Raw genomic sequence first — 27,548 nt, forward strand, 5'->3', positions numbered from 1 at the left:
ATATGTGCATAGTCTTGTTCAGTGTAGTTGTATTTTAATCATCATCATCTAGAGTAATGCCAATACTTTTTTCCCATTCTTCTACTGATTCAATTTCACTACTATATGCATTATCATTGGCAATGGAAGAGTAGGGAGAAGTTTCACTATACTCTTTTTATATTTTCAAATAATGTTCCATATATTAAGACTTTTTTAATAATTTTTTCTTCTATTTTAAGATCGAACATTTTCTTTAATTTTAGTTACATAATGTTTGTTTTAAATTTTGCAAAACTTATATCTTGTTCCTCTAAATTCTCTATAAGTAAATAATAAGTATTATTTTGTTATGGCTTAAATATACCCAATTATATTTTACTAAACAAATATGATAGCACACATATTACTATAATAAAACAAATCATTCGCATCATCATATATTTAATACAATCTAAATAAAACAACAAAGAATTAAACTCTAAATAAAACTAATATTTACGTGCCTCGGCACGTAACTTCTAACTAGTATATATATATATGAGAAACTAAAAATCGGGATTAGAGTTATTACACTAATTTGAGCGGTTTATTGAATTAGGGTTGTTACCCAAGTAAATTATTAATATCTAATTGTTATGCCATGATATATAAATGTATATTGAAGTAAAGGGTTATGTGTTCAAGACATAATCGGGTTAGACTCGGTAACTAGAACTGAGATAAATCGTTCTAAGGCCTTAATGTAAATAGACGTGTGAGCGTAACACGTAGGTCTATGCCACATAGACATAAATAGGCGTGTGAGCGTAACACGCGGGTCTGTGTCATATAGACAAAAATGAAATGGCATTAATATTTATATGATGTGTATTTATGATTATCGATATATTTTACTGTCTTGTTGGGCTTGGCTCACGGGTGCTCTACTATGCAGGAAAGGGTAACTTTGTTTCTAATCAGCCATGAGTGTGGGTGTTGGGCGATAAATGTACATGTTCGGGCCACACTAGACCAAGCGGGTTAGGGTCTACCAGTGTTGAAACTTTTGTAACTCTATTTTGTAAAACAATTTTTGGGATCCCGAAACATGTAACTTTTATTTGTAAGGTTAAAATTATTACAAGTTTATTTTCATTCCGTTTTCGTTAAAAGTTTAATTTCCACGCTTATTTTATTAGTAATCCTGTTTTGAGGATTAGGGTTTCTTAATCTTCTTGGGTAGCGTGCCTAAATGTTAGGGCGTTACACTAGAGTTCAAAGTTAAAAGTGTTTGAACTACATGTATCAATAACTTCTTCCACCCCTAAGTGTTATAGAGATTCTGTGGAGTTTTGAATATAGTCTGGAGTTCAATAGATATAAAAGATCTTTGAACTGCATATATGTCTTCTTAACTTCTTCCACCCCTATCAGATCAAAAGTTTTTTTTATCAAATAAAATCTTAATAATTGCTTAAGAAATGAGAATTATTCATAAACATTGAATTTTAAAAAATCAAGTGTTTATGTGGTATTATCTCTTTTCAAAGATTAAAAAAATACCATAAATTTTGTATCAATATTAAAACACAAAACACATAAAACATGATAAACATATAAATATAATTTGTATTGGCATAAAAGTTAAAGAATATGAATCTCAATTTTATAAAAGCAATTCATAATGAAAACCTCTTAAAGAGAAAATTTTATTAATACTCTCAAAAATGTCATAATGAATTGTCTCCAATAATATAAAATAGGGATAAAAATTCCATACTAATAATTGAAACTGAATTGTTCATTGACTAAAACAATTAACTCAAAAATTAATGAAGATAACGAGCTTCATCTTCAACTTGGACAATCTCCACCATTCTGTCCAACCATCCGTCTTAACTCGCTAGGAAAACAATTCAAGTTTAAGCAGCTGAAGCTGAAGTAAGAAGAAAATAAATATGGTTAGTAGATCTAGAATTAATAACCTAAATGGATAATAATTCTCTAAAACACATGAGTTTATAACAAAGTTAGAAATACCTTGTTTTTTTGCCAAAAACTTAAGACACTGGGGTTCCAGTGCTCTTTTCGTTGCAATAGAAATATTTTTCTTTATCTTTTGATTTTGGATTAGCACCCTTCTTATTCTTATTAGCTGTGTTAACAGCTTTAAGAGACTTCTTGTTATTCCTCAATTTCTTCTTCTTTCCAGGTTTCGAAGTAGAGGCAATGTTTGCCTCAGGCTTTGTCGTACTAGCAGTAGCATTACTAGAACTAGGAGCTTTGTTTCTTCTTTTCTGCGGTCCTCCAATCAAATTTTCAAATGTCTAAAGGTTGTTGATTAATTCGTGGAACTCAAATGTCAACTTATTCATGACATAATTTGAAGTAAAGGGCAGAAAAGCTGGAATCAGACTATTTAAGATCAAACTCACTTGAGTTTCTTGATCTATAATCGCTCCATGATTCTCAGCTTCCTCAAAGTAACTACCCATCTGGAGCAAGTAATCACACACTTTCTGATGAGGTTTCATCCGTGGATTGATAAAACTTTATTTTCTCTTCATTGCTTATTTTCAAGAGAAGTCGCTTTTTTTTATTATTATTAATATAATATATAAAGGTATAATATTTTAATGATGTGAACATAATAATAGAGAAACTGACATAGAAAATAATATTATTATTATTATTAATAATAATAATAATAATAATAATAATAATAATAATAAAAAAAGTGAAGTTAAGTAATATATTTTTCTTAGAGAGAAATGAAGTATATTATTATATTTTGAAGAATATAGAGTAGAGTAAGCTATCCTTTTTTTTTTTTTTTTGCTATTAATTAGTACTTAGTATTCATAATGTATATATTTTGATGCAATCAAAGCCACTCACGTAATGCTTAATAAGATTCCTTTGGTATGAGAAATCAATAATACTGAATTTCAATTACTTCAATTCTTAGCTACCCTTGGTCCAACATAAAATCTCATTTTCCCAAACCTAATATATAGCAAAAAAGGTGTTGAAGTCCTTGGAACAAAGTAGAAATTTTAATCACATATATTATATATATGATCCAAAGACTAATTAAAAAATTACAAAGATATTAATAATACACTGTGAGGAACCATGTATAGGCAAAAAAAATATTAGTTGTTGGATTCTTCACTCTTCTCTTCTAACTACCTTCCTCTTTTTGGCTTAACGTTTTTCAAAACCAAAAAACCATAAAATAAAATTAAAAAAAAAACTATTCAATATGAAAAAACAAAGGACATGTCGACACCAGAAATGGTGATCGTGATCTCATCTCATCTGAAATTCTCAATAATAATAATAATAAATAGTATAATTCCTTTTGACTACATGTTATATCTTTCCCTCATGTCTTGAATTTGGCCTTCTAACAAATCGTCCCTGTAAAATAAAAAGAAAATAATTACCACAGAGAAATCCACTAAGTACGTAAGTACATTATAAATAATGTTAAGCAACAATATAGTCTAATGTGGCCTTTTTTCTTTTTTTTAAAAAAAAAAATCGGCGTTGGAGCTAAAAAAATAAGCAAAACAATTAAAATATAATGAATTGAAAAATTCAACTGTGATCCTTGGAATTTCCAATACTACGGTTATTAGCAAACAAATTATTAGGATACCATGCATTTGTAGGTGTAGAGTACTAGAATATATTCAACATTAAAGGATGGGAATATTAATTTGGTGGTAGTTTAATTAGAAATTATTTATTAAATTATTGCTGATAAATATTTTTATATATAAGAAGGTGCACCAAAGCTTACAATATTAGAAACAAATACAAATAATGTGCCCAAAAAGTTTTAATTTGCTGATTGGCTAAGTATTTTGCTGTACATGAGTTTCCGACCTTTACAAGCAATTGAAACTCTTTCGGCTTTTTCACAAAGCTTTATCAAGCATTGAATTTTTTTTGAAAACAAACAAAAAGGAAAGTATATGTTTGTGAGAAGTGTTAATTACAATTTTAAGTTAATTTTTATGTCTGAAAATATGTTAAAATAATTTTTAGTTTTTTTTATAATAATATTTGTTATAATTACAATATTTTCTCGTAAATGTTTGAAATTTTTTAAATAGTTTATAATATTGAAAATAGATTTCTTGGTATTCTAGTCTATCACGTGTGTTTAGAAAACATCAAATCTATTTTAAGCACGGTAAATTATTCAAAAAATTTACATGATTGATCTTGTAATTATAATAAACACTGCTATAATTTTTTTTCTTTTTTTTAAAAAAAAAAAATATTCTAGTATTTATTTTTTATTTGAACACATAAATTAACTAAAGTGTTATAATAAGAAATAAAATGATTAAATATTATAATAAGAAGTTGACGGTAGCACTCACTATTCATAAATGAGTTTTTCAAATACTATTACAAAATAAACGCCAATGATTGTTGCAACTTTAAATGAAGAATCAAGAAATAAAGCATATATCTTAAACAATTTTCCTATATATCAAACCTTTTAGAAAGTAACTTTTAAAAAATTAATAATTAATATAATTTTCTCTAAATTTCACTATTTATATCCTTACTAAAAAATAACTAAGTAGAATACAATTTAATTTTAATCTTTAAGTATGAGTGTAAAAGTTATCTTGTTTTAAAAACAAAACCAAAAAAAAAAAAAAGAAAAACTTGGGAGAAAAGAGAAAGACACAGGTGGTGTATTTAAAACGTCGATAATAAATATTTCAAACTTACCTCTAATCTAAATAGTGGCTTTGGTTTTAATTTGGAACAATAAATTTTCATTTAATGGACGACGAAGTAAAAAAAAAATTGGTGTTACCTTAAGTTTGGCAAAAATTAAAGAAAAGTTGTAAATTTCTTTAATTTTGTTTTTTAGTGTGACACCTTTCCAAACTGAAATTTACCAAATTAAGTTAGTAAGTGAAATAATGAATGAATACATGATGACGTCTCCTTCCTATGTTTCATAAAATCTTTTGAAAGTCTCAACTTTGATTTAAAAAATAAAATAAAGGTACCTTCATTCTGGGCCGTCGATCTGCGTTGACTTTTCTAACTTGGTATCTGATCTTCTTAGAGAAGAGGCGCGTACGCCGTTTTTCCTTGTATCGCAATACGCTAGCTTCTCTTACTCCGCCTGCCTCCGGGAACAAATCAATCTGCGCCAATCTGGCCTGCCCATATTAATTTCAATAAAATTAAAATCAAAAAAACCACAGACCTGTGATTCACTGGTTGGCACCACATCATAAAAATTATAATTGAAGCCAACAAAATATGACAAGTGTCGTTTTCTTTCACATTCTACTCACACTAACTAATATGCCAGCAAATTTTAAACAAACAGAAAACGACACATTCTGCCTCTTACTATTATTAAAAGAAAGGTTACATTACAGTATCTCTTTTTAAAATTCTTACATAGGCTAGGGGTTTAATTTAAGTATATTCAAGTTCGATTTTTTAATTATTTATTACTATACTAGATGAATATTCTTCTTCTAATTCTTTTATTTTCTTCATAGAATATTACTAGCTCCACTACTGTTCCCCTTCTAAAACATCGGAACACAATAAAATCACATTGGGAAAATAATTAAATAAAACAGCATTAACTAATTAAAAAAGAAATCTGAAAAGGCACATTAAAAAAAAGTCAGTTCCAATGTCGAGTTTCGAACTAATAATAAGTGATTTAAGTGAACTGAAAAGAGAAAAGGTATATTTTATGGAACGTGAAACACACGCGCCAAAGCATCAACTCATTTTACTAAAAGTTTAAAACTAATCAAAAGTTCCAACACAAAACTTTTATTATTTGTCTTTTGAAAGAAAAAAAAAAGAAAAAAATAAATTAAGCTTTGCGAGACTTTGATTTCCGTGCGGGAGTTGAGAAACCTACGGTGACGTCATTTTCAGGTAGGTCTGATCCCGGAGGAGCATCGTCAGAGAACGGTGAACCTTTATTGGACCAAGCATTCAAAACGTCGTCGTAATTGAGCTTAAGTGACAATCCTTCGTTGTTCTTATTATTAGTCTTCATCAAATCTGCAACAAGCGCCGATTTCTCCTTTTGCTTTTCCTTCGCCGGCGCCGCTGCAACCGCCTTCTTTTTCTTCTTTTTATCAGGTGCCGGCGCCGGAGACGGAGCTTTCGTAAACTTGGGCGAAAGCTCCATTACATCGACTGTGGGAAAGCTCCACCAGTTCCCCTCATCAACATTTCTCAGAGCACTAATTCCTCCACCTCCTCTTCTCATAATCCCCAACCCTAATTCAAATCTCCCTTCCAATCCCAACCCCAACCCCATCGGATATCCGTAACAAAATCCCCCTACGACGCTAGATTCAGCGGCGGTGGAGGAGGAATCCACCGTCAGATTCCCCATAATGCTATCAATTCCTCCCTCGTCAAATTCCTCATCGAGAATCGATTCCGCATCAAAATCATCATCTTGCTGGTAAGCGTATCCCGTAGAAGAATTAGTAGTAGTCTCTCCCAAATCCATCAATTCAGAATCGCAATTGGAATTGGGCGGAGAATCGAACTCGCCCGGGCTCTGACACGACGTGGAAGAATTACCAGGCAGCTTCAATTCGACTCGAGAGGTGTGTTTTCGATGGTGGAGCAAGAAGCCCGAGCCATCTTCATCGTCGTTGTCGATGAGTTGAAACGGTAGGAGCAAATCGGCGGAGTCATCGAATGAGGTGGGCGAGTAAGCGTGGGTTTTGTTGAAGTGAGGAGGGAATTTTGAGAATTGAATGGGATTTGAGAAGAGATTTGGGTAAGCTGTGGAGAGCAATGCTGCAGCCTCATTGTAGGTCTGGTTGGGTCGTTTCCGAGGGGTTCTGGGCTTTCTTGTAGTGATTGCAAGACCAGAATTGCTTGATTCTGATAGAGTTGAAGATGGTGGAGATGATGAACTCGCATTCGAATTTCGAGTTGATGTAGATGATGCCGATTTCACGATTTCTAATTCGAATGCATAAGTTCTACCCCCTCCTCCGGTTAGACACGAAGACATTTGTAGATTAGTACTGTTTTGTGGTACAAACATGTGGGAAATAATTATTAATTATTACAAAAATTCAAACATTGAGACAATTTAGAACATGTTGAGAGAGATTGAATTTTTATTACAACCTTGTTTTTCAAGTGACTAAAGAAAGAAATATTGCACAAAACCCTAAACCCTTGTAAAGTACACTAAGGAAAACTGCGATTTTAAGGGGAGAGAAAACAACAGGGGGTGAGAAAAAGCCAAAGAGATTCTTTATTTTATAGAGATAAAACTATAGAGAGGAAAAAAACACAGGAATAAAGAGACTTTTTTCCAAGGAATTAAATTGATTATAGTTTAGGTAGAAAACAGCTTCAACTTTTTTTTTTCTCTCTGTTAAAACAAAACAAAATAGAAAAACAGAGAGCCCAGATTATATACTACTCCGCTCAGACCACGATGATGATGATGAGAGTGAGTTTTGGATGAAGAGTAGAATAAAATATCTCTTGTTAAGGAAAGTTACCCAATACGGGAAACGATAACTCTTAGTTGATATACACTGAAAAAGAGTATAAAAATACAGAGAGAAAGGGAGAGAGAGTGAGAGAAGATGGTCACGAGTTGGCCGAACAGATAAAAAGAAAAAGAACCGTTAAGAGTTCTGTACTAATAGGGTTCATTTCATGACAGGCCAGTCACTCAATTTTTTTTTTTTTTTTTGGAGAAATTAAAGAGGAGATTAGGGTAGAAGAAAGACAGAGAAAAATGGAGATGAGTACAGAAGAAGAGACAATGTTCAGTCTCTGCAGTTCTGACTGTGGGGCCACTCTGCTTATTTACAACTCGGTTCTTTTTGTTTTAGTTTTTAGTTTTCTTATTATTATTATTCCATTATAACGATTGCTTCAATTATTTTATTTGTGCATTTACTGAATTAACCTTTTTCTTTTGCTTTCTTTATAATTATTTCTCCTTTCTCTACCTTTATTTTCTATTAGAAAATAATGACTAATTATTCAACAAAGACCACATTTAATGTTAAAAATGTTAACATTTTCATTATTTTTTATGGTCCAGCTTTATATAATTGTCATGTAGATGGTGCTCTAAAATTTTACCTACGATTTGACTCGGTAGATCCTCCTAGAATATGTTTTTTTTTTTCTTAAATATTTTAATTGCTAAAATTATATTATTAGTGCTCAGATTATGAAGATTCTAACCGAAGATGATGCTTAACTAAAAACCAAGTTTTCTTCCCTATTTGATAAGTTAATCCTTTCTTTTTATCCAAAAGGCTTAAATATGTCTTTATTCTATATAATACCATTACCACTTCTTTTTTCTTTTAAATCTAGCTAGTCTTTAGTCTACACAGTCCATCCATGTGGAAATTTGGCAAACAATTAATCTCTTCTACAATTGCTACTAGTAAAATTTGTGTATAATAGGTATATACCTCTAAACCCTAAACTTGGTTGAATAAATGCTGTTATAAAAATATATGTATACAATTTGATTTTTAGTGAATATATTCTTTTGGTACTTGTTATTTGTCTTCACACCAGTTATACGGTAAATTAATCACCTCAAAAGTATAATTTATCTTTACAAAGTTTGGTAAATATATATTTTTTTGAAAACAAATTAGGCCCAAGTTGTAACTTGTAAGTCTACATCACAGTGGCCTTTTAGTAAATATAAAGGTCTAAGGAGGGCATAAAGGGGTTTATGGAACTTGTAATCCTGTTGATGGGCCAAGTATGGATCGGTCCTTAGGATTAGTCCAAGTGTGCCACCCATACCACCTGCAAGACTTTCTTTGGAGATTTCATGGTAAAGGTTTCTTATCTGCTGACGTGGCAATCTTCTATTGGTGACTTCAGATTTTAGGGCTTACCTGGCATGTCTTTTAAGGAATGGATGATATTCACGTGTATCAAGGTGGGATTTTGGATGTCTCTCTTAGAATTAGGAGCAATGATTTGTTAGACTTTTTTTTTTTATTTTTGAATTCTTTTCATTTCTTTTTTTATATATATTTTTTTCTTTCTTGTTTTGGTGTCTGTTTGCCAATTTATTATGTGTGGCAGATGCGAATCATACGTTGAGCTTATTAGCTTCAATGATTTGTGATTTGATGATCTTTATTGTTTTGTGGCAAATCTTCAACTTCCCCTATTATTAGTATGTATCTTTCTTAAAGCCACTTTCACTAAATATTTCTACACTTTGGCTTTCATACGATAATAACACTTTTATTATTATTATTATTATTATTATTATTATTATTATTATTATTATTATTAAGAAAATAACAAAATATTGCTACCTTTTCAAATATATTAAGTAGCCTATGGCACTTTCACTCGTTTTTAATTGATTTACTTTTATCTTGAAAGATTATTTTTATTAATTGATATTTACTTAGAAAAATACAACGGTAAGATTATAATATCTTTACCAAGATCAATATCGGTCTCAGTCCAATGTATATTCCGTGCATTCGAAACTAGCATACTTTGCCAATGTTCTGAAAATAACATAACACTTATCCAAGGTGTAAGTATACTTTATAGCTGACTATCACATCAGTGTAAATCTAGTGCACTGATGAATCAAGGGACATTATCTTTTGAAGTATATAATGTTGGAATATCTTTTACCAGGATCTAGATTTACTAACAAGTATGTTTTTAACGTCCTAAATATGAATTTTTGAAATGATAAAAATAACACATAAAACGGTATGAGAAACCTTACATTGGTTGCATCGGAATTAAATGACTCCATCCGCTTATATCTCTAACCCTTGTATCCTTTCTGTCGCAGAGTTTTCACCAAAATCTGAGTCCAAAACTCCTTTAATTGTTTGGATTCTTCAAAGTCTTACACACTATGATTGAGGACTAACTTGCTATGGGTGGGCATGCACTCAATCAATAAAGGCTTGAATTTGATTTGTGAAGAACACTAAGGATTTCAAAAATTAGAGAAGAAAAGAAGAAAAACAAGTCTCATAAACCTAGAGAGAAATAAAAACTAGGTTTATTGCCTTTGAAGCATTAGTTGGATAATGAGACTTTCTTTTCTTTTTATACTACTTCTCTTAGGGTTAGGGTTGATTTATTTAAAATAAAAAATGATAAAAATAGAGCAAAAATACCCTTAAGTGACCGACCATTAATGGGCCCAAACACTAGTTAGATATTTGCCATTTTTCTCAACTATTTATCTATTTTTCACAAATACCACTTTTTGCACTTTCAACCCTATAAATACCAAAATTATTTAATTAATAATTAAAATAATTATCAAATAAAATTTTCATTTATAATATTTATTAATTAGACTCCACAAAGTCTCTTAATTATTAAATTAACCCTAAAATCCTATTTCTTCATAGTCAAGCCATAACATAGTGAAAATTCATAAACTAGACATAGTCTAATTTTAGAATTAGAAATTGATTAACAAAAATCAATTAATTGAGTCATACAAGCAGTTTGTCTCAACTAGTTTGGGGACCATGGACTTATATAACCGAGCTTCCAATAAGCAGATCTAGAATTTACCAAGTAAATTCTCTAACTTATTAATTTCTCATTGCACCACTATAGAACTTGGAATTGCACTCTTAGTTATATAGAACACTCCATATGTTCCATGATATAGATACGCTATTAGTTATCCATTGTTATAATCCCAATAATCAATGATCCTTTATAGATGATTTACATTGAGTAGGGATAAAATTACCGTTACACCCTTCAATGTATTTTATCTTTAAAATACTTAGCAACCTATAAATGATATTTCAGTGAACTAATATAATCACTAAAATGAGCGCTCTATCATTTATCTCCATTTAGCCAAGCTCGAAGGAAATCATCGTTTCACTTCTATGTCCGGATAGAAGCTATAGATTCTGTATCTATGATTAGCGCTCCCACTCAATTGAACTACCATGTTCTTAACCTATACGTCACGGGAAGAACCATCTGGTTGACTTTAACTAATAGATTCAAGAACACAAATAATGCAACTGAACTAGAACCTAACCATCTCAAGATTGAGATCATTTGATCTATGATTAACTAGGTGATATTGAATTGAATAGATACTATGGTAAGTTTATCATATCTAATCCAAGTTTAATATCGGTCCCTTCCGATGCATACTCCATACATCCAACCCAAGCTTACTTTAACCAATGCCCTGGAAAGGACATATCACTTATTCAAGGTGCAAGTAAACTATGTTGTAGATTATCATATCAGTTAAACCCTGTGTACTGATAAATCATGGGAATACATTTAATCACACAATCTTGATTACTTTCCACAGTGTTGACAACACAATAAACAAGAATTTCAAGGTGATAAGGATTTGGATGAATTTATTAATCAAATAAGTAAGCAAATGATCACATGAACCAAATAACACATTAAACAAGTAATGAAATTAAATCTGTTTCTTTATTGGTAATTGAATAGAAAAGATTACATTAAAATAGAGTTTTATTTAGGGCACAAAGCCCAACACATAATCACAATTACCTTCCACTATGTTGACATCACTATAATTGCGAATAACTATATGTTCTGGACTTAACAGAAATTATAGACATTAAACCATAAACATGAACACTACATGTAAACATAAATGACTTCTAATCTTTTATTGATAAAAAATCAGATTATATTGAAATGAGTTTTATTTAGGGCATAAAATCCCAACACCCCTCACTAGTTGAGATAATACTACTTGCAGACTCAGTTAATTAATTTTAATTAATCAATTATAATTCTAAAATTAGACTATGTCCTATTTAAGAATTTTTACTAAGCAAGAGCTTAATTGTGAAAAAAAAGAGGTTTTGGGGTCAATTTGTTAATTAAGAGATTTTGGATGGTCTAATTAATAAATTACATAAATGACAATTTTATTTAGTAATTAATTATAATTATTAAATAAATAGTTTTGACATTTATAGAATTGAATTGGAAAGTATGGTATTATTGAAAAGAAGAATGAGTGGTTGAAATAAAGTTGTAAAAATCTAACTAGAAATTGGTCCATTGAGTGTACGACCATGATGTGGATTTTTGCCCAATATTTTATTCCCTTTTAATTCATATAATTCAGCCCTAAGCCTTAGTTGAAACACTATAAAATGAACAAGATACTCTCATCTCATCCTCTTGCTTGTCAACTTAACTAATGTCAACTTGACTATTCAACCAACCTAGATGAAAGAGTTCATTCTTCAGTTATTTCAGCCTCCTTCATTGTTCTTCACATTCAAAACCCTTAGTGATGAGTGTCGTACCCACACATAGCAAGTCAAGTACTCAATCATAGTGAGTAAGACGGTGGTAACCAAACCTGAAGGAGAGAAAGAGATCCATGTTCAGATTTTGATAATGCTCTGCTACAGAAAGGAATCAAGGGCTAGAGATCTTGAACGAAAGGAGTCGTATTATTTCGCTGGAATCAATGTAAGGTTTTCTTGAACCCTTATGTGTTTATTTTCATTATTTTAGAGAATTCATATTTAGGATGTTTATCAGCATACTTGTTAGTGAATCTAGATCCTGGTAAAATATTTTTAACAACTGGCCTCAGAGCCATGGTAATGATTTTCTTTCATGTAATATGGATTTAAAATGATGAATATTGTTTGTGTTGATTTTGATGTGTTCATGTTAGTTTATATGTTACTTGATGATGTTATATGATTTACGAAATTTTCCCACGAAGATAATTTTATTTTTATTCTGAAAATATTTTATTTGGATTCCTTGTAAAAAAATTAAGCAATTTTGTTTTTTACGGAACTCAATTCCAATAAAAATTGAGTGAGTTATGGAGTTTTGAAAATTTGGGATGCATAGGCTCAATCGCACGCACATCAGTCACTCGGACAAGGTGATGTGCGCACGCGTGCCTAGGACAATTTTTGTCTGAACGCACGCTGATGCCCCTCGCTGAGACACGGGCCTTGCCCAGGAAGCTGCAGGCACCGAGAAACCTCGCCAGTCCACCCTACAAATGCCCCTTCCGCGCGCGCGTGATAGGCTGCGTGCAGCCTATTGCACGCCCAATCCTGGGCTACACCCCTAATGCGATTTTTGTGGGATATTTTCACAAATTTAGATTTTTCCCAATTTCAAACCCTAAAGATCAAAATAAAATATTATTTTTAATATATTTAAACTTAAATATCAATTTTAAATTAATATTATTTAATTTTTGAATAGATTATTTTTAATTTTTGATATTTTGAGGTTTAAATTTAAAATTGATTATTTTGATTTTTAAATTATGGTCAGATTTAGAATTTTGTTAATTTCTTTAATATTTTTATATTATTTAATTATAAGATCAGATATTTTAATATTGAACATATTTTAAATTAAATGATAGCCTTATCCTTTTAATTTAAAATATTATATAAAAATTATCTTATAAGATAAATTAAATAATTAATAAATTTGAAATTAACTTAGATATTTTTATAGATATTCTAACCATAAAATTTTGAAATTCAAAAATTAGTTATTTTGTTAAATATTTAATTGTTTATAAATTATAAGTTAGAAAAATGATATTTATGCTATTTTATATCATTTTACTTATTAGAAATTTATAAATTGTATTTTAAATATTTAAATAACATTGATATTTTTGTAAAAATTTGAATAATGCTTAATTTGAGATATTTTGACATATAATTAGGATAATTATTATTTGTTTATTATTTTATTCTTAAAATAATAATTGTCTAACCACGTCTATTTTAAAATTAGTTTATTTTATTATTTTTATTTTATTAGATTATAAAATTAGAAAATGATATTGAAAATATCTTTTTGGTTATTTTCAAATCATTTATCTTATTAGATATTTAATTTAACTTGATAAAATAATTCAAATAAACCTAGATATTTTAAATTAGTTTGAATTTTTTAAATTTTGAAAAGATATTTAAGGTTGTTTCAACAACCCTAAATTTTCAAAATTTAGTTGTTTAGTTTAAATAATAATTTAATTATATTCATATCTTATTTCACATATTGTTACATGGATATTGTGTTTGTTTTATTTAATTGTTTATCCAAATTTTTTTTAACAAACCTATTTGTAACGTCCCCGCTTCAAGCATCCATTGGGTCCTTACACCCACGGAACGAATGGCTGTTATACACGAGTACGTCACTCTGGCTGCTTCATGGACTGATGACTCACCCTATAGACCAACACGAGTGTTTTCAGTGTGATTTGTCCTCACTCGCACGCATCCTGGGAAAACTTCCCAGGAGGTCACCCATCTTTGAAATTGCTCCAGGCCAAGCACGCTTAACTATGGAGTTCTTTCGAGATGGGCTACCAAAAAACAAGATGCACCTTGTTGATATAGGTAGTACCAATCAATCCATTTAAGCCCTCTTCAACTGTGTAGTCCCATACCTACACAGTCTCAGAATCATCCCACTTGACCTTCCCCAGGCGGTGTGGGATTGCACAGCTTACCCGGTGTTTCCCCTTACGGATCACGGAACTACTGACTGTCACAATCACCCCCCCTTATAGGGTCCGACGTCCTCGTCGACCACTCTTTCGGCTGGGTCAAGGCTCTGATGCCATTTGTAACGTCCCCGCTTCAAGCCTCCATTGGGTCCTTACAACCACGGAATGAATGGCTGTTATACACGAGTACGTCACTCTGGCTGCTTCATGGACAGATGACTGACCCTACAGACCAACACGAGTGTTTTCAGCGTGCTTTGTCCTCACTCGCACGCATCCTGGGAAAACTTCCCAGGAGGTCACCCATCCTTGAAATTGCTCCAGGCCAAGCACGCTTAACTATGGAGTTCTTTCGAGATGGGCTACCGAAAAACAAGATGCACCTTGTTGATATAGGTAGTACCAATCAATCCATTTAAGCCCTCTTCAACTGTGTAGTCCCATACCTACACAGTCTCAGAATCATCCCACTTGACCTTCCCCAGGTGGTGTGGGATTGCACAGCTTACCCGGTGTTTCCCCTTACAGATCACGAGACTACTGACTGTCACACTATTATTTATTTGATCTAAATTGCTATGATTAACTTGTTGACAGATCCAATGATCTGATTTTAATCATAGTTCAATTTTCAATAGATTCTATAAGAAATTTGTAACAGGTAAATTTTGTATTTATTTCATCTATGCAAACCTAAAAACATGATAGGGCCCATCCAAATCAGTTTGACATGTATAAGTCTATATGTTTGCTTCTGGGCTTAGATGCATATAGGAAGCCCATTTATTTGTAGATATTTAAATGGATTAGGTTGCTAAAATAAAATATCACCCATATGATAGTTTATTTAGGCCCAATTAGTATTGGGCCTATTCGGTGAATAACAATTATTTAAGGGAAACTTACAAAAATACTGTTTTTTTTCCCCAAGTTTTACAATAATACTGCCACACGGCAATAATTTCTTTTTTACTGTCCAAGCCCCTTTTTTTTTTCTTTCATACTGTTCAGACCTAAAATATTTACTTTTATACTGTTAACAGTAATAAAGCACAAACGACACCTCCTTCGTGGTTGGGGACGGACAAATCAACACCAGAATCATAGAAACACTAGGAAAAAAACCATAAAATCTGGCAAAGAGAAAAAATTATTAAATCAACAACAATCCTATAAAAAAAAATATAAGAAAACACTACTAAAACAACACAAAAAAACTACAGAATATAAAAAAAAAAACAAGCATGAAAAAACTTTGGAATGGTAGTATTTCGATCGGGTGTACTTGGATTCCCATCCTATAAAAAAACATAAGAAAACACTACTAAAACAACACAAAAAAAATAAAGAACATAAAAAACAAGCATAAAAAAATATTAAAACTAAAATAATGAAATTACACACCTCGACAACCCTTTTCCTAATTATGTCTTCGAACAGATCAGTTGATTGAACAATCTTCACTTGGTATTTACTCTTTCCCTAAGAGTTAACAAAATAAAACCAAAACAAGAACAAGACACAGAGTCAAACAAACAGAAAACTATAAAATAAGACTAACAAAAAAAAAACATGCAAGAAAAAAAAAATAGGAAATATAATCAACTTGAAAAAACTCTTAAAACAACACAAGATCAATAGAAAAAAACCTTATAAGATTTGGGAGACTTTTGAACTTTCTTTCGGCTGTTTGCAACAAACAGAAAACTATAAAATAAGACTAACAAAAAAAAAAAAACATGCAAGAAAAAAAAATAGGAAATATAATCAACTTGAAAAAACTCTTAAAACAACACAAGATCAATAGAAAAAAAACCTTATCAGATTTGGGAGACTTTGGAACTTTGGCTCAAACTCAAAATCGGAGTCGGAGTTCTCCAACACAGATTGAGGGTATTTTTTGATTTAGTGTTCTTTGAAGTACCATAACCTATATTTGCAAGAACAGATCTAGAAAATCAAAATAAAAAAAAAAACCACTCTTTTATTTCCCCCCAAAAGTGTGATTAAAAATTAGAAAAACTAAAAAATGAGAAGAAGATGAAGAAGAAGAACTGAACAAGAAATAAAATAAAAAATTTATATGTTAATGGAGAGAGTAAGAGAACTTAAGGAGGAAGTGTTGGGTTTTATGCCCTAAATAAAACTCATTTCAATATAATCAGATTTACTTATTAATATAGATCAGAAATAACATTTAATGTTGCATGGTTCACATGATTTATTTCATGATTATATGTACATAATGTATAAATTCATCTGAAACCCTTTTCACATACTTGATCCTGTTTATTGTGCCGTCAACACATTGGAAAGTAAACATGACTATGTGAATAAAGTTTCCTAGATTTATCAGACACAGGGTTTTACTGATATGATAATATACAACAAGAGTTTACTTGCATTTGGAGAAGTGCTATGTTCTTTCCAGAACATTGGTTAAAGTAAAGCTCAGGTTGGATGCATGGAGTATGCATCGGAAGGGACCGATATTGAACTTTGACTTAGATTTATTAAACTTACCGTAATATCTATTCAAGTCAATATCGCCTAGTTGATCCTAGATCGAATGTTCTTAATCCTGTTATGATTAGGCTCAATCTTGAAAGGCTATTCGTGTTCCTTGAATTGTTAGTTAAGCCTACCTTTTGGTCAGGGTGATACGTACTTTTTGGGAACATGGTAGTGCAATTGAGTGGGAGCGCTATCATAAACATGGAATCTATAGCTTCTATCTGGCGAATAGTAAGCAAAGGATGATCTCCTTCGAGCTTGACCAAACGAACATAAATGGTGGAGTACTCATTTCACATAAGCTGAAATATCATTTATACGGGGTCAAGTGTTTTAAGGAATAAATACATTGTAGGGTGTAACGGTAATTTAATCCCTTTACAGTGTAGATCATTCATATAGAGGATCAGTGATCACATTAGGATTATAACAATGGATAACTAATGATGTGTCTATATGGTGGAACATATAGAGCATTCTATATACTGAGAGTGCAATTCTAAGTTCTATGCGTGGATTCAACGAAGAATTAATAAGTTAGTGAATTTTAGTGCTAAATTCTTGATCTACTTATTGGAAGCTCGGTTATATAGACCCATGGTCCCCCCACTAGTTGAGATAATATTGCTTGTAAGACTCATGTAATTGGTTTTGATTAATCAATTATAATTCTCAAATTAGACTATGTCTATTTGTGAAATTTTCACTAAGTAAGGGCGAAATTGTGAAGAAAGAGTTTATAGGGGCATATTTGTTAATTATGATACTTTGTATGGTTCAATCAATAAATATGATAAATGACAATATTATTTAATAATTATTTATAGTTATTAAATAGTTAGAATTGGCATTTAAATGGTTGAATTAGAAAATTGGCGTTTTTGAGAAAATCAGATGCAGAAAAGATAAAACTGCAAAATTGCAAAAAGTAAGGCCCAAATCCACTAGTATAGGGCTTGCCACTTTTGTAGGAAATTTAAACTGATATTTTCATTATTTTAATGCCAAATAATTCAAACCTAACCCTAGTGGAATGCTATAAATAGATAGTGAAGGCTTCAGGAAAATTACACTTAAATTTTCTATTTTTCCTTCAGAGAAAAACCTGAGCCTTCTCTCTCCCTATCTGGCTGACCACTCCCTCTCTTCTTTTCTTCTTCAATATTTCGAAATCCTTAGTGTATGAGTAGTGCCCACACACAGCAAGTGATACCTCAATCATAGTGAGGAAGATCGTGAAGAAAGATCATCAGCAAAGGAGTTTCAGCATCAAAGATTCAGAGAAAGAGATCCAAGTTCAGATATTGATAACGCTCTGCTACAGAAAGGAATCAAGGGCTAGATATCTGAACGGAAGGAGTCATTATATTCTGCTGCACCCAATGTAAGGTTTCTTAAACTTTATATGTGTTTAATTTATCGTTTTAGAAAGTTAATATTTAGGATGTTAATAAACATACTTGTGAGTAGATCTAAGATCCTGGTAAAATAATTTCCAACAACTGGCCTCAGAGCCATGGTAATTGATTTACTTACAAGAAATTTGGACTTTAAAACGATTCTTTGTATTTTCTTTGGATGGTATCATGTTGTATTGAGTGTTATTTGATGATTGATTGATGTTTGTGAAATTTTCGTGAAAAATAATTGCGATTTCATCTCTGGAATTATTTTTATTGGATAGTATGGAAAAAATTAAGCAAGTTAGCCTTTTACAGAACTCAATTTGGATTTTATTTGAATTAGTTATGATTTTTTGAAGATTTTACAAAATCGGAGTTGTGCTGATAGTTTCCTGCGATCGCAGAACTGTCCGTACAGTTTCGAATTTTTCCTTTTTTCTTCAATTTTTCATACTTTTTCATGGAATTAGCTTCCAATTTTTTGTATGGTTTTGTATATATACTATTACTATTCCTAATTCAATTCTAATTATCATTTTGAATTAATTTAAATATTTTTTAAATTTAATTCAAGATATTAGTGTAATTTGAATTTGAATAGAATTAGTATCTATCTTCTTGCTTAAAAATCTATCTTATTTTTAAATTTGATTATATCTTATCTTATTTTTAAATTTAAGGTCAAATTTTATAAGATATTTATGAAATCTTTTAAGATATTTATAAGATATCTTATCTTTTAAGATATTTTTAATTATATCTTATCTTTTAAGATATTTTTTTTTCTTTTTAGATATTTTGACCTTATTTAAATTTAAAATAAGATATTTATAATCATGTAATTTTAAATAGATGTAAGATATTTTGCTAACTTTTAAATTTTGTTATTTTATTTATTTAAATTAAATTTAAAATCTGAAAAGATATTTATTTATCTTAATAAATTTTTTATATAATTTTTATTTATAAAATAACATTTAAAATTTAAAAGTAGTTAGCAAATTTTTGAAATGATATTTAGGTTGGTTGAAACTTAATTTTTCAAAAATTGTAGGTTTAATTTTAATTTTTTTTTTAATTTTCGAATTTTTTCAAATTCTTTTAAAATTTTCGAATTTTTTTTTTATTATTTAATTAATTATTTTCGAAATTAAATATTTAATTTAAAATTAAATAAATCCTACATCCAACTATCCAACTAACCTTGTTGCAGGAGTATGTGTTTTAGCTTATGTGTAAGTTTTCAAAACCTATTATTACTTGATTGCAAATAGCCATGGTTACTTTTTGCCAGATCTAATGATCTGATGGCTCCCTTGGTCAAGATAATAATTTGTAACAGGTATAATTTACAATCTTCTTTCATCTGTGTATGACCTAGCAACATGATAGGACCCATCCAAAGTGTGCCTGTGTGAGCCTATGTGTTTAATTTGATTATAGATACATATAGGTTGTTGTTGCTAAAATAAATTATCATAGTTATTGATAGAATTTATTTAGGCCCATTTAGTTTTTGGGCCTATTCAATTAATAACAGTTGTTCTTATTAAGGTTAAATTCCTCTCTTTTGGGCCTTGTGTGAGAGTTGGGAGCCATAGAAGTGGGTACGACATACTGAACCCAGCACCCCCTCACATGAACCACCCCAATTGTGAAGGCCCATTTGCCTGATTTGAATAACTGTACTAGGTTAATTAAACTAGTTTAACCTAATAAAATTGATTAGCAACATAATTAATTTCATTTATTTTGAAATTAATTTAAGAAAATTATAGTTTAAAGAATTCTTTATTCTAAGCTAAACTATATGTATTTTCTTGTATTTAATTAAATATAGAATTATAACCATCTAGATTCTTTCTGGAGCTTAATTTAAATTTTTCATTAAATATTCCTATTTAAGTTGAAATTTAGTTATCTACAACTAACCAACTTAAATCTGAATATCTTTTGAATTTCAAATTTCAAAATTAAGTTGAGGAATTTTAGGCATTGGTTATTAAGATTCTTTAAATATTTTTTAAGTTAATATTTTTTCGAATATTAACTTAAAATGGAATATTTTCAAATTAAGTGGTTACAACTTAATTTTTGATATTTAATTAAAATTAAATTTGAAAAATATTTAAGTTCTAGATTTTTTCTAATACAACTTAAATTAGATATTTTTTCAAATTTTGTGGAAAAGATACTTAGTCAAATAAGATATTTTCTAGATAGTTATTTCTAGACTACTTATTATTTCTAATATTAAATAGGAAATATTATACATTGTGAAATTAATTATTTATTAATTAATTTTGGTACAATTTATTTTAAGTATATTTTTCCTAGTATTAAACTAGAGATTAATAATTAAGCCTTCTCTACACTTAATTATTTATTTCTTGAATTTAATACATTTAATTAATTTGAAAATTAAATATCTAAGTTGATTTTTATCATCATACTTAAATATTTCTTTTTCATGACATTTAATTAAATAGAAAATTATTTTTAGTTGAAATTTATTTTTCAACTAAATTTAAATAATTTTCAAAATATATTTTTTCTTTATTTTATTAATCAAATTTCGAAATTGCATTTCTTAAATGCTGGAATTTCAAATTTTATTTGAAAAATAGATTAAGTTGTAAATTAATTATTTATTTTAATTAATTCTTGGATCAACTTAAATCAATGATTTTTTCATTTATTGATTAATTTAAAATAAATTGAATTAAAGTATATTATTAGAAATTGAATTAATTAGTCAAAGGAAAATCTAGATAGATGATATTTTTGCTTGAAGTATTTTTCTAGTGTATTTAATTAAATAGAAAATTAATATTTAAGTTGATTTTCATCATCATACTTAAATACTTGAAATTTTTCTTATATATTTAATTAAATAGGAAAATTATATTTTTTGTTGTAAATTAATTTTATTAATTAATTTTGGGCCAACATTAAATTAGAATAATTTTTCCAGGATTAATTTTTTATTTTAACATGCATTTTCGAAAATTGTATTCTTAAATACTTTAATTTTTCGAAATGCAATATATATTTATAGAAAATTAAATTTGAGTTGTAAATTAATTTATATTAATTTTGTAACAACTTAAATTGAATATTTTTCTAAATATTTATTGGAAATTATTACTAAGATGGAAATAATTCATGTTATTTTCATATCCATCTAAGTAAAATTTATAAATATTAAATTAAAATTTCCAATTTAGAATGAAAAATTCTAAATTGGAAATTTTAATTAAATAAATATATATTTAAAATAAATAGAATAAATAAAGAGAATCAAAGAAAATACAACTCACTTTAAATAATGAGCTTGATTATTATTAAGATATTCGATCTCCATTGTTGGTCTTACAAAAGTTAAATGTTTTCAATATAACCTCGAGACGCTAGACTTCGTCCCCCTATGGATGGTTATTCGTTGAACGCATTTAACACCGTAAGATTTCATTTGATAAGTGTTTTGTAAGTTTTCGTCTCTATTAGACTCTCCCCTACGGTGACTACTTAGAGATAAACTTATGAAACATGAAACAATGGTAGAGGCTCATGAAATGAGAATAACCTTGACTCTCGCCTACCGGGACAACGTTGGATTCTTATTTTGATCGAATAAAAGGTTGCTAGAATGGTTTCTATTTTAGATGAGCTGACAACTCTATTCAATAAATGATGCTTTGACTCTCGCCTACCGGACCTTTGTATCGGTTGTTGAAAACCTTGGAAATTATTTAGGATTGTATGTTTTAGTATTTTCACTAGTCATTCCTACTTGCTATATGTTTATAATTTCTGAATTGTGTATGAATTTATATTGAACCATGTTATTTTCTGTTATTAAGTTGTAGTTTAATTTCGAATCTTCATTGTTGGTCTAACATGTTTGTTTATCTAATGAGATAAATCCCTAGTGGATTTTCACCATTAGACATACATAATAGTGTAAGATCTCGAAAGATAAGTATTGTATATGCGACATCTAACTGTTCATCAATTGATGACACCTTAGACTAGTATTTTTACAATATGAAACAAGAAGATTACATAAATAAGATTACTTTGTCTTTCGCTAATCGAAGCATCGTTAAATTCTTATTTTAAACGAAATTATCCTAATTCCTCTTAGCTTATTCATTTCGAATTAGCTTCAAAACATATCATTGGATGAATGGTCTATAAATCATTTCATGTCATTATATTTTCTCTTAAGAAATTAAATGATGCATATGATTATAATCCCGAAATTCTATTCCCAATTGATATAAATCCTCAATCTTAGAAATCTCCTACTTGTATGGGCAAATCTGACTTAGAGTTTGTATTAGTAGTGGTGGTCCAAGAAAGAATTACTCATTATATTTGGTTGAATTTAAGTCTTTGACTTTAATTTTAGAATCCAAACAGAAATTTTCTTATATTTCTAATTCCAGATACAATACAGTTACACTTTCTCAAGTGTTTAATATCCATCTTCTATTATTGGATAAAAACTGTATGGAATATGAGTTAGGTATTCTGTGACCAGGATCCACTTGAAGTATTTTAAGAACTCTTTGATGTAACTATACCTAAGTCATCAAAAGACACTACCATTTTTTTTAATCTATGGCATTTGTATCTTGTTCATAGTGGATTTGACAAAATCAATCTCTGCAAAGAGTTAATATGCCTATATCCACTGAAAGTAGTTCATCTCATTCGCAGATGGATGTACATTCAGGGGTGGATATGAGTTTTTCGTTGTATTCTTAAAACGACCACTCTAGATTATACCTTATGCAAAGAAATTTGAAATGTTTGAAAAATTTCTTAAATTTCTAGCAATGGTTAAAACCATTAAGGTAAGTGGTTAAAGATCTTGCGAACTGATAGGGGTGGAGAAATAGTTAGTAGATATGCAGTTCAAAGATCATTAATTTGATTTTTGAATTATATCCAAACTTACCTCCCCAGAAATTTCGAGTTGCATGTTGATGATTAGTTACTTGTCGTTGCCTAATTCCTTCTATGGTAATACAATTTCAGAATGATGTAATGGTTGGCTACTTAATGAAAATCATTACTAGATTCATGGATGACCTAATCAAAATCTTAAGAAAAGCTAGAACTGTTAACCATGGTTTGTTAGCTATTCTAAGTGATTAGGGGTGGACCATCCCATTGTCAATAGATAAGAAAGTATTTGTTCAAACAAATACTACTTTTCTAAGAAAATGACTAAGTCTGAAAACAAGTAGCAAATAATGGAGATATTTTTCTTGATTCCAAAAGTGTTCTATCATCTTATATAACATATGATGATCCCACTATCTCTGTTGTCTTGTCACAACCGAAGAGATCAATACCATTTAGTTTTTCTTAGACATAATTCACGGTGCCTTGTCGTAGTGGGAGAGTTTCTAGGAACTCACCTTCTTATGACTTGGGAGACACTAGTGATTAAAATCCATTGTGAGTTTAAACAAGTAATGGATTGTCAAGATAAGAAACTAAGAAGAAAGCCAATAGAACTATGGTTTAATCCATTCACATGGAGTAATCTAAAGTTTTCTATTACAAGGACATAAAAGGAAATTTTAGTTAATAAGTCTATTCTATGGACTTAACAAACTTCCTGTTCCTAGTATTATAGGTTTGAGTTTATCTAAACCTATGGCTTGTGGTATACCTGGTAATTACTTACTCTAATGCAAGCAACTTACTTTAGTAAGATGCTGAAGCATTTTCTTTCTAATGGCAATCTATAGAAGCTTCACAACTTCTTAGGTATAGATTTTATTTATCTAAGGAAAAGTCTTAACTATTCCAGAAAAGATAAAGCCATGAAAGAATTTCTTATATCAACAGTGAGAGGTTTTAGATATGCTTATGTATGCCTTAGACCGTACACTCCGTTGAGTGGGAGTAATGAGTAGGTATCAGATTAATCCAGGAGAAGAACATTGGAAGACAATCAAGTAAATCCTAAGATTAAGAAGAGGAACTATATGTTAGTCTATAAGGGTGTGTTTAAAACTCTTAGACTCCACCATATCAGATTTCGAAATTTGCCTTTGTGCTAGTAAATATTTCTGATAAGATGGTGGTTACTCTGGGGGTGGAATAGTGATTTTGGAGAAGTGTAAAAACCTATCTGAAGTCTCTAGGTCTACCAGAGAGGGACTGAATGTTAAAGTCAGCAGAAAGGTACTTATTCAGTCTAAGGAAAGTTCTATACATTTTTGGCATCATTCCAAATTGCCTTAAACTACTAGTGTTAATTTCCTGATTAACCAAAAGTAGTTGCCAAAGGTATAGAATCCAGTATCCCAAGAGAGTAGACATATAGAGAGGAATTTCACATTATCAATGATTTTGTGATTAAGGAAGAGTAATGGTGGAGAAAAGGTTGTGGTTAATTCAACCTTTCAGATCCTATTACGAGGAGTTTACTACTACTACACTTGATTTGCATATCAAGGTGTTGAGATTATTTGAAACGCACTTTTTGTTTTATATTAGTGCAAGTGGGAGTTTGTTGGGTTTTATGCCCTAAATAAAACTCATTTCAATATAATCAGATTTACTTATTAATATAGATCAGAAATAACATTTAATGTTGCATGGTTCACATGATTTATTTCATGATTATATGTACATAATGTATAAATTCATCTGAAACCCTTTTCACATACTTGATCCTGTTTATTGTGCCGTCAACACATTGGAAAGTAAACATGACTATGTGAATAAAGTTTCCTAGATTTATCAGACACAGGGTTTTACTGATATGATAATCTACAACAAGAGTTTACTTGCACTTGGAGAAGTGCTATGTTCTTTCCAGAACATTGGTTAAAGTAAAGCTCAGGTTGGATGCATGGAGTATGCATCGGAAGGGACCGATATTGAACTTTGACTTAGATTTATTAAACTTACCGTAATATCTATTCAAGTCAATATCGCCTAGTTGATCCTAGATCGAATGTTCTTAATCCTGTTATGATTAGGCTCAATCTTGAAAGGCTATTCGTGTTCCTTGAATTGTTAGTTAAGCCTACCTTTTGGTCAGGGTGATACGTACTTTTTGGGAACATGGTAGTGCAATTGAGTGGGAGCGCTATCATAAACATGAAATCTATAGCTTCTATCTGGCGAATAGTAAGCAAAGGATGATCTCCTTCGAGCTTGACCAAACGAACATAAATGGTGGAGTACTCATTTCACATAAGCTGAAATATCATTTATACGGGGTCAAGTGTTTTAAGGAATAAATACATTGTAGGGTGTAACGGTAATTTAATCCCTTTACAGTGTAGATCATTCATATAGAGGATCATTGATCACATTAGGATTATAACAATGGATAACTAATGATGTGTCTATATGGTGGAACATATAGAGCATTCTATATACTGAGAGTGCAATTCTAAGTTCTATGCGTGGATTCAACGAAGAATTAATAAGTTAGTGAATTTTAGTGCTAAATTCTTGATCTACTTATTGGAAGCTCGGTTATATAGACCCATGGTCCCCCCACTAGTTGAGATAATATTGCTTGTAAGACTCATGTAATTGGTTTTGATTAATCAATTATAATTCTCAAATTAGACTATGTCTATTTGTGAAATTTTCACTAAGTAAGGGCGAAATTGTGAAGAAAGAGTTTATAGGGGCATATTTGTTAATTATGATACTTTGTATGGTTCAATTAATAAATATGATAAATGACAATATTATTTAATAATTATTTATAGTTATTAAATAGTTAGAATTGGCATTTAAATGGTTGAATTAGAAAATTGGCGTTTTTGAGAAAATCAGATGCAGAAAAGATAAAACTACAAAATTGCAAGAAGTGAGGCCCAAATCCACTAGTATAGGGCTTGCCACTTTTGTAGGAAATTTAAACTGATATTTTCATTATTTTAATGCCAAATAATTCAAACCTAACCCTAGTGGAATGCTATAAATAGATAGTGAAGGCTTCAGGAAAATTACACTTAAATTTTCTATTTTTCCTTCAGAGAAAAACCTGAGCCTTCTCTCTCCCTATCTGGCTGACCACTCCCTCTCTTCTTTTCTTCTTCAATATTTCGAAATCCTTAGTGTATGAGTAGTGCCCACACACAGCAAGTGATACCTCAATCATAGTGAGGAAGATCGTGAAGAAAGATCATCAGCAAAGGAGTTTCAGCATCAAAGATTCAGAGAAAGAGATCCAAGTTCAGATATTGATAACGCTCTGCTACAGAAAGGAATCAAGGGTTAGATATCTGAACGGAAGGAGTCATTATATTCTGCTGCACCCAATGTAAGGTTTCTTAAACTTTATATGTGTTTAATTTATCGTTTTAGAAAGTTAATATTTAGGATGTTAATAAACATACTTGTGAGTAGATCTAAGATCCTGGTAAAATAATTTCCAACAGGAAGATAGTGAGAAAAAAATGATAAGTGTATGGATTTTGAAAAAAAAAATAAATAAAAGAAAGAGACCCATGAAGAAGAAGAAGAAGAACAGAAGAGGAACAATTACTATTACATGACACCTTATCTTCATGTTCATCAGATGAGTCCACCCATCTTCTAAAAAGAACAGGTACTTCATGTTGTTCTTGTTCTGCAAATATTTTAGAAGGAAATGTGTTTGATAAATAGTGAGAGATGGGGTGTGAGATTTTTGAATCTATTTAAATAAATAAATAAAAATAAAAAACATGTCACTTTTGTGACAGCCCACATCCCATCAACCATTTAATCAAAGATAATATAATAATTATTAAATAATTTTTAAATCATTAAAATAAAAAAAAATAATAAAGAACTAGTCACTTTTACACAAATAGTGTGGGTTTGGTTTCAATTTGTGGGTGTATTTTTTCAAAAACTGTGGGCAAAGTGGGAATGAATGGGATGAGTTGGGTGCCTCAAAACAAAGACATGTGGCAGATAAATAAGTTATCTTTGAATGTGTGTGTAAAAAAGGTGCGTACACATATGTTTATTTTAGTAATACTACTATATATGTCGTTTTAAGCTCCTTTTCTTTTATAAATTTGCTTATATAAAAACCTATAACTAATGGCAGTATACTGCCAAATAAA

At 30.1% G+C, this 27,548-nt stretch overlaps 1 protein-coding gene and 1 long non-coding RNA gene across 6 annotated transcripts; both read right to left on the reverse strand.

The window, feature by feature from the left end:
- Positions 1 to 3,005: 3,005 nt before the first annotated feature.
- LOC115725387 (protein CHLOROPLAST IMPORT APPARATUS 2) lies at positions 3,006 to 7,856 on the reverse strand. Of its 3 annotated transcripts, XR_004013392.2 has the most exons (4): positions 5,891 to 7,856; positions 5,007 to 5,162; positions 4,808 to 4,881; positions 3,006 to 3,384 (listed from the first exon to the last, which is right to left on the reverse strand). XR_004013392.2 is itself a non-coding variant. In XM_030654897.2 (3 exons), the coding sequence occupies exons 1-3, from the start codon at positions 7,043 to 7,045 to the stop codon at positions 3,337 to 3,339; spliced, it is 1,359 nt and encodes a 452-aa protein (XP_030510757.1). In that variant the 5' UTR covers positions 7,046 to 7,855; the 3' UTR covers positions 3,006 to 3,336. The 3 variants fall into 3 exon arrangements, 2 of the variants coding, with proteins under 2 accessions (XP_030510757.1, XP_060973281.1); XM_030654897.2 differs by lacking the exon at positions 4,808 to 4,881 and having other exon boundaries at positions 5,891 to 7,855; XM_061117298.1 differs by lacking the exons at positions 3,006 to 3,384; positions 4,808 to 4,881 and having other exon boundaries at positions 5,008 to 5,157; positions 5,891 to 7,854.
- Positions 7,857 to 15,063: 7,207 nt separating this feature from the next.
- LOC133038861 (uncharacterized) lies at positions 15,064 to 27,111 on the reverse strand. 3 transcript variants are annotated; one of them, XR_009688423.1, is made up of 4 exons: positions 26,994 to 27,111; positions 16,341 to 16,454; positions 15,929 to 16,006; positions 15,068 to 15,822 (listed from the first exon to the last, which is right to left on the reverse strand). It is a non-coding gene; the product is annotated as an uncharacterized LOC133038861 (long non-coding RNA). The 3 variants fall into 3 exon arrangements; XR_009688422.1 differs by lacking the exon at positions 26,994 to 27,111 and having other exon boundaries at positions 15,064 to 15,822; positions 15,929 to 16,210; positions 16,341 to 17,410; XR_009688421.1 differs by lacking the exon at positions 26,994 to 27,111 and having other exon boundaries at positions 15,069 to 15,822; positions 16,341 to 17,409.
- Between the last annotated feature and the right edge of the window lie 437 nt (positions 27,112 to 27,548).

Source organism: Cannabis sativa, chromosome 6, assembly GCF_029168945.1.
Source record: "Cannabis sativa cultivar Pink pepper isolate KNU-18-1 chromosome 6, ASM2916894v1, whole genome shotgun sequence".
Classification (NCBI taxonomy): domain Eukaryota; kingdom Viridiplantae; phylum Streptophyta; class Magnoliopsida; order Rosales; family Cannabaceae; genus Cannabis; species Cannabis sativa.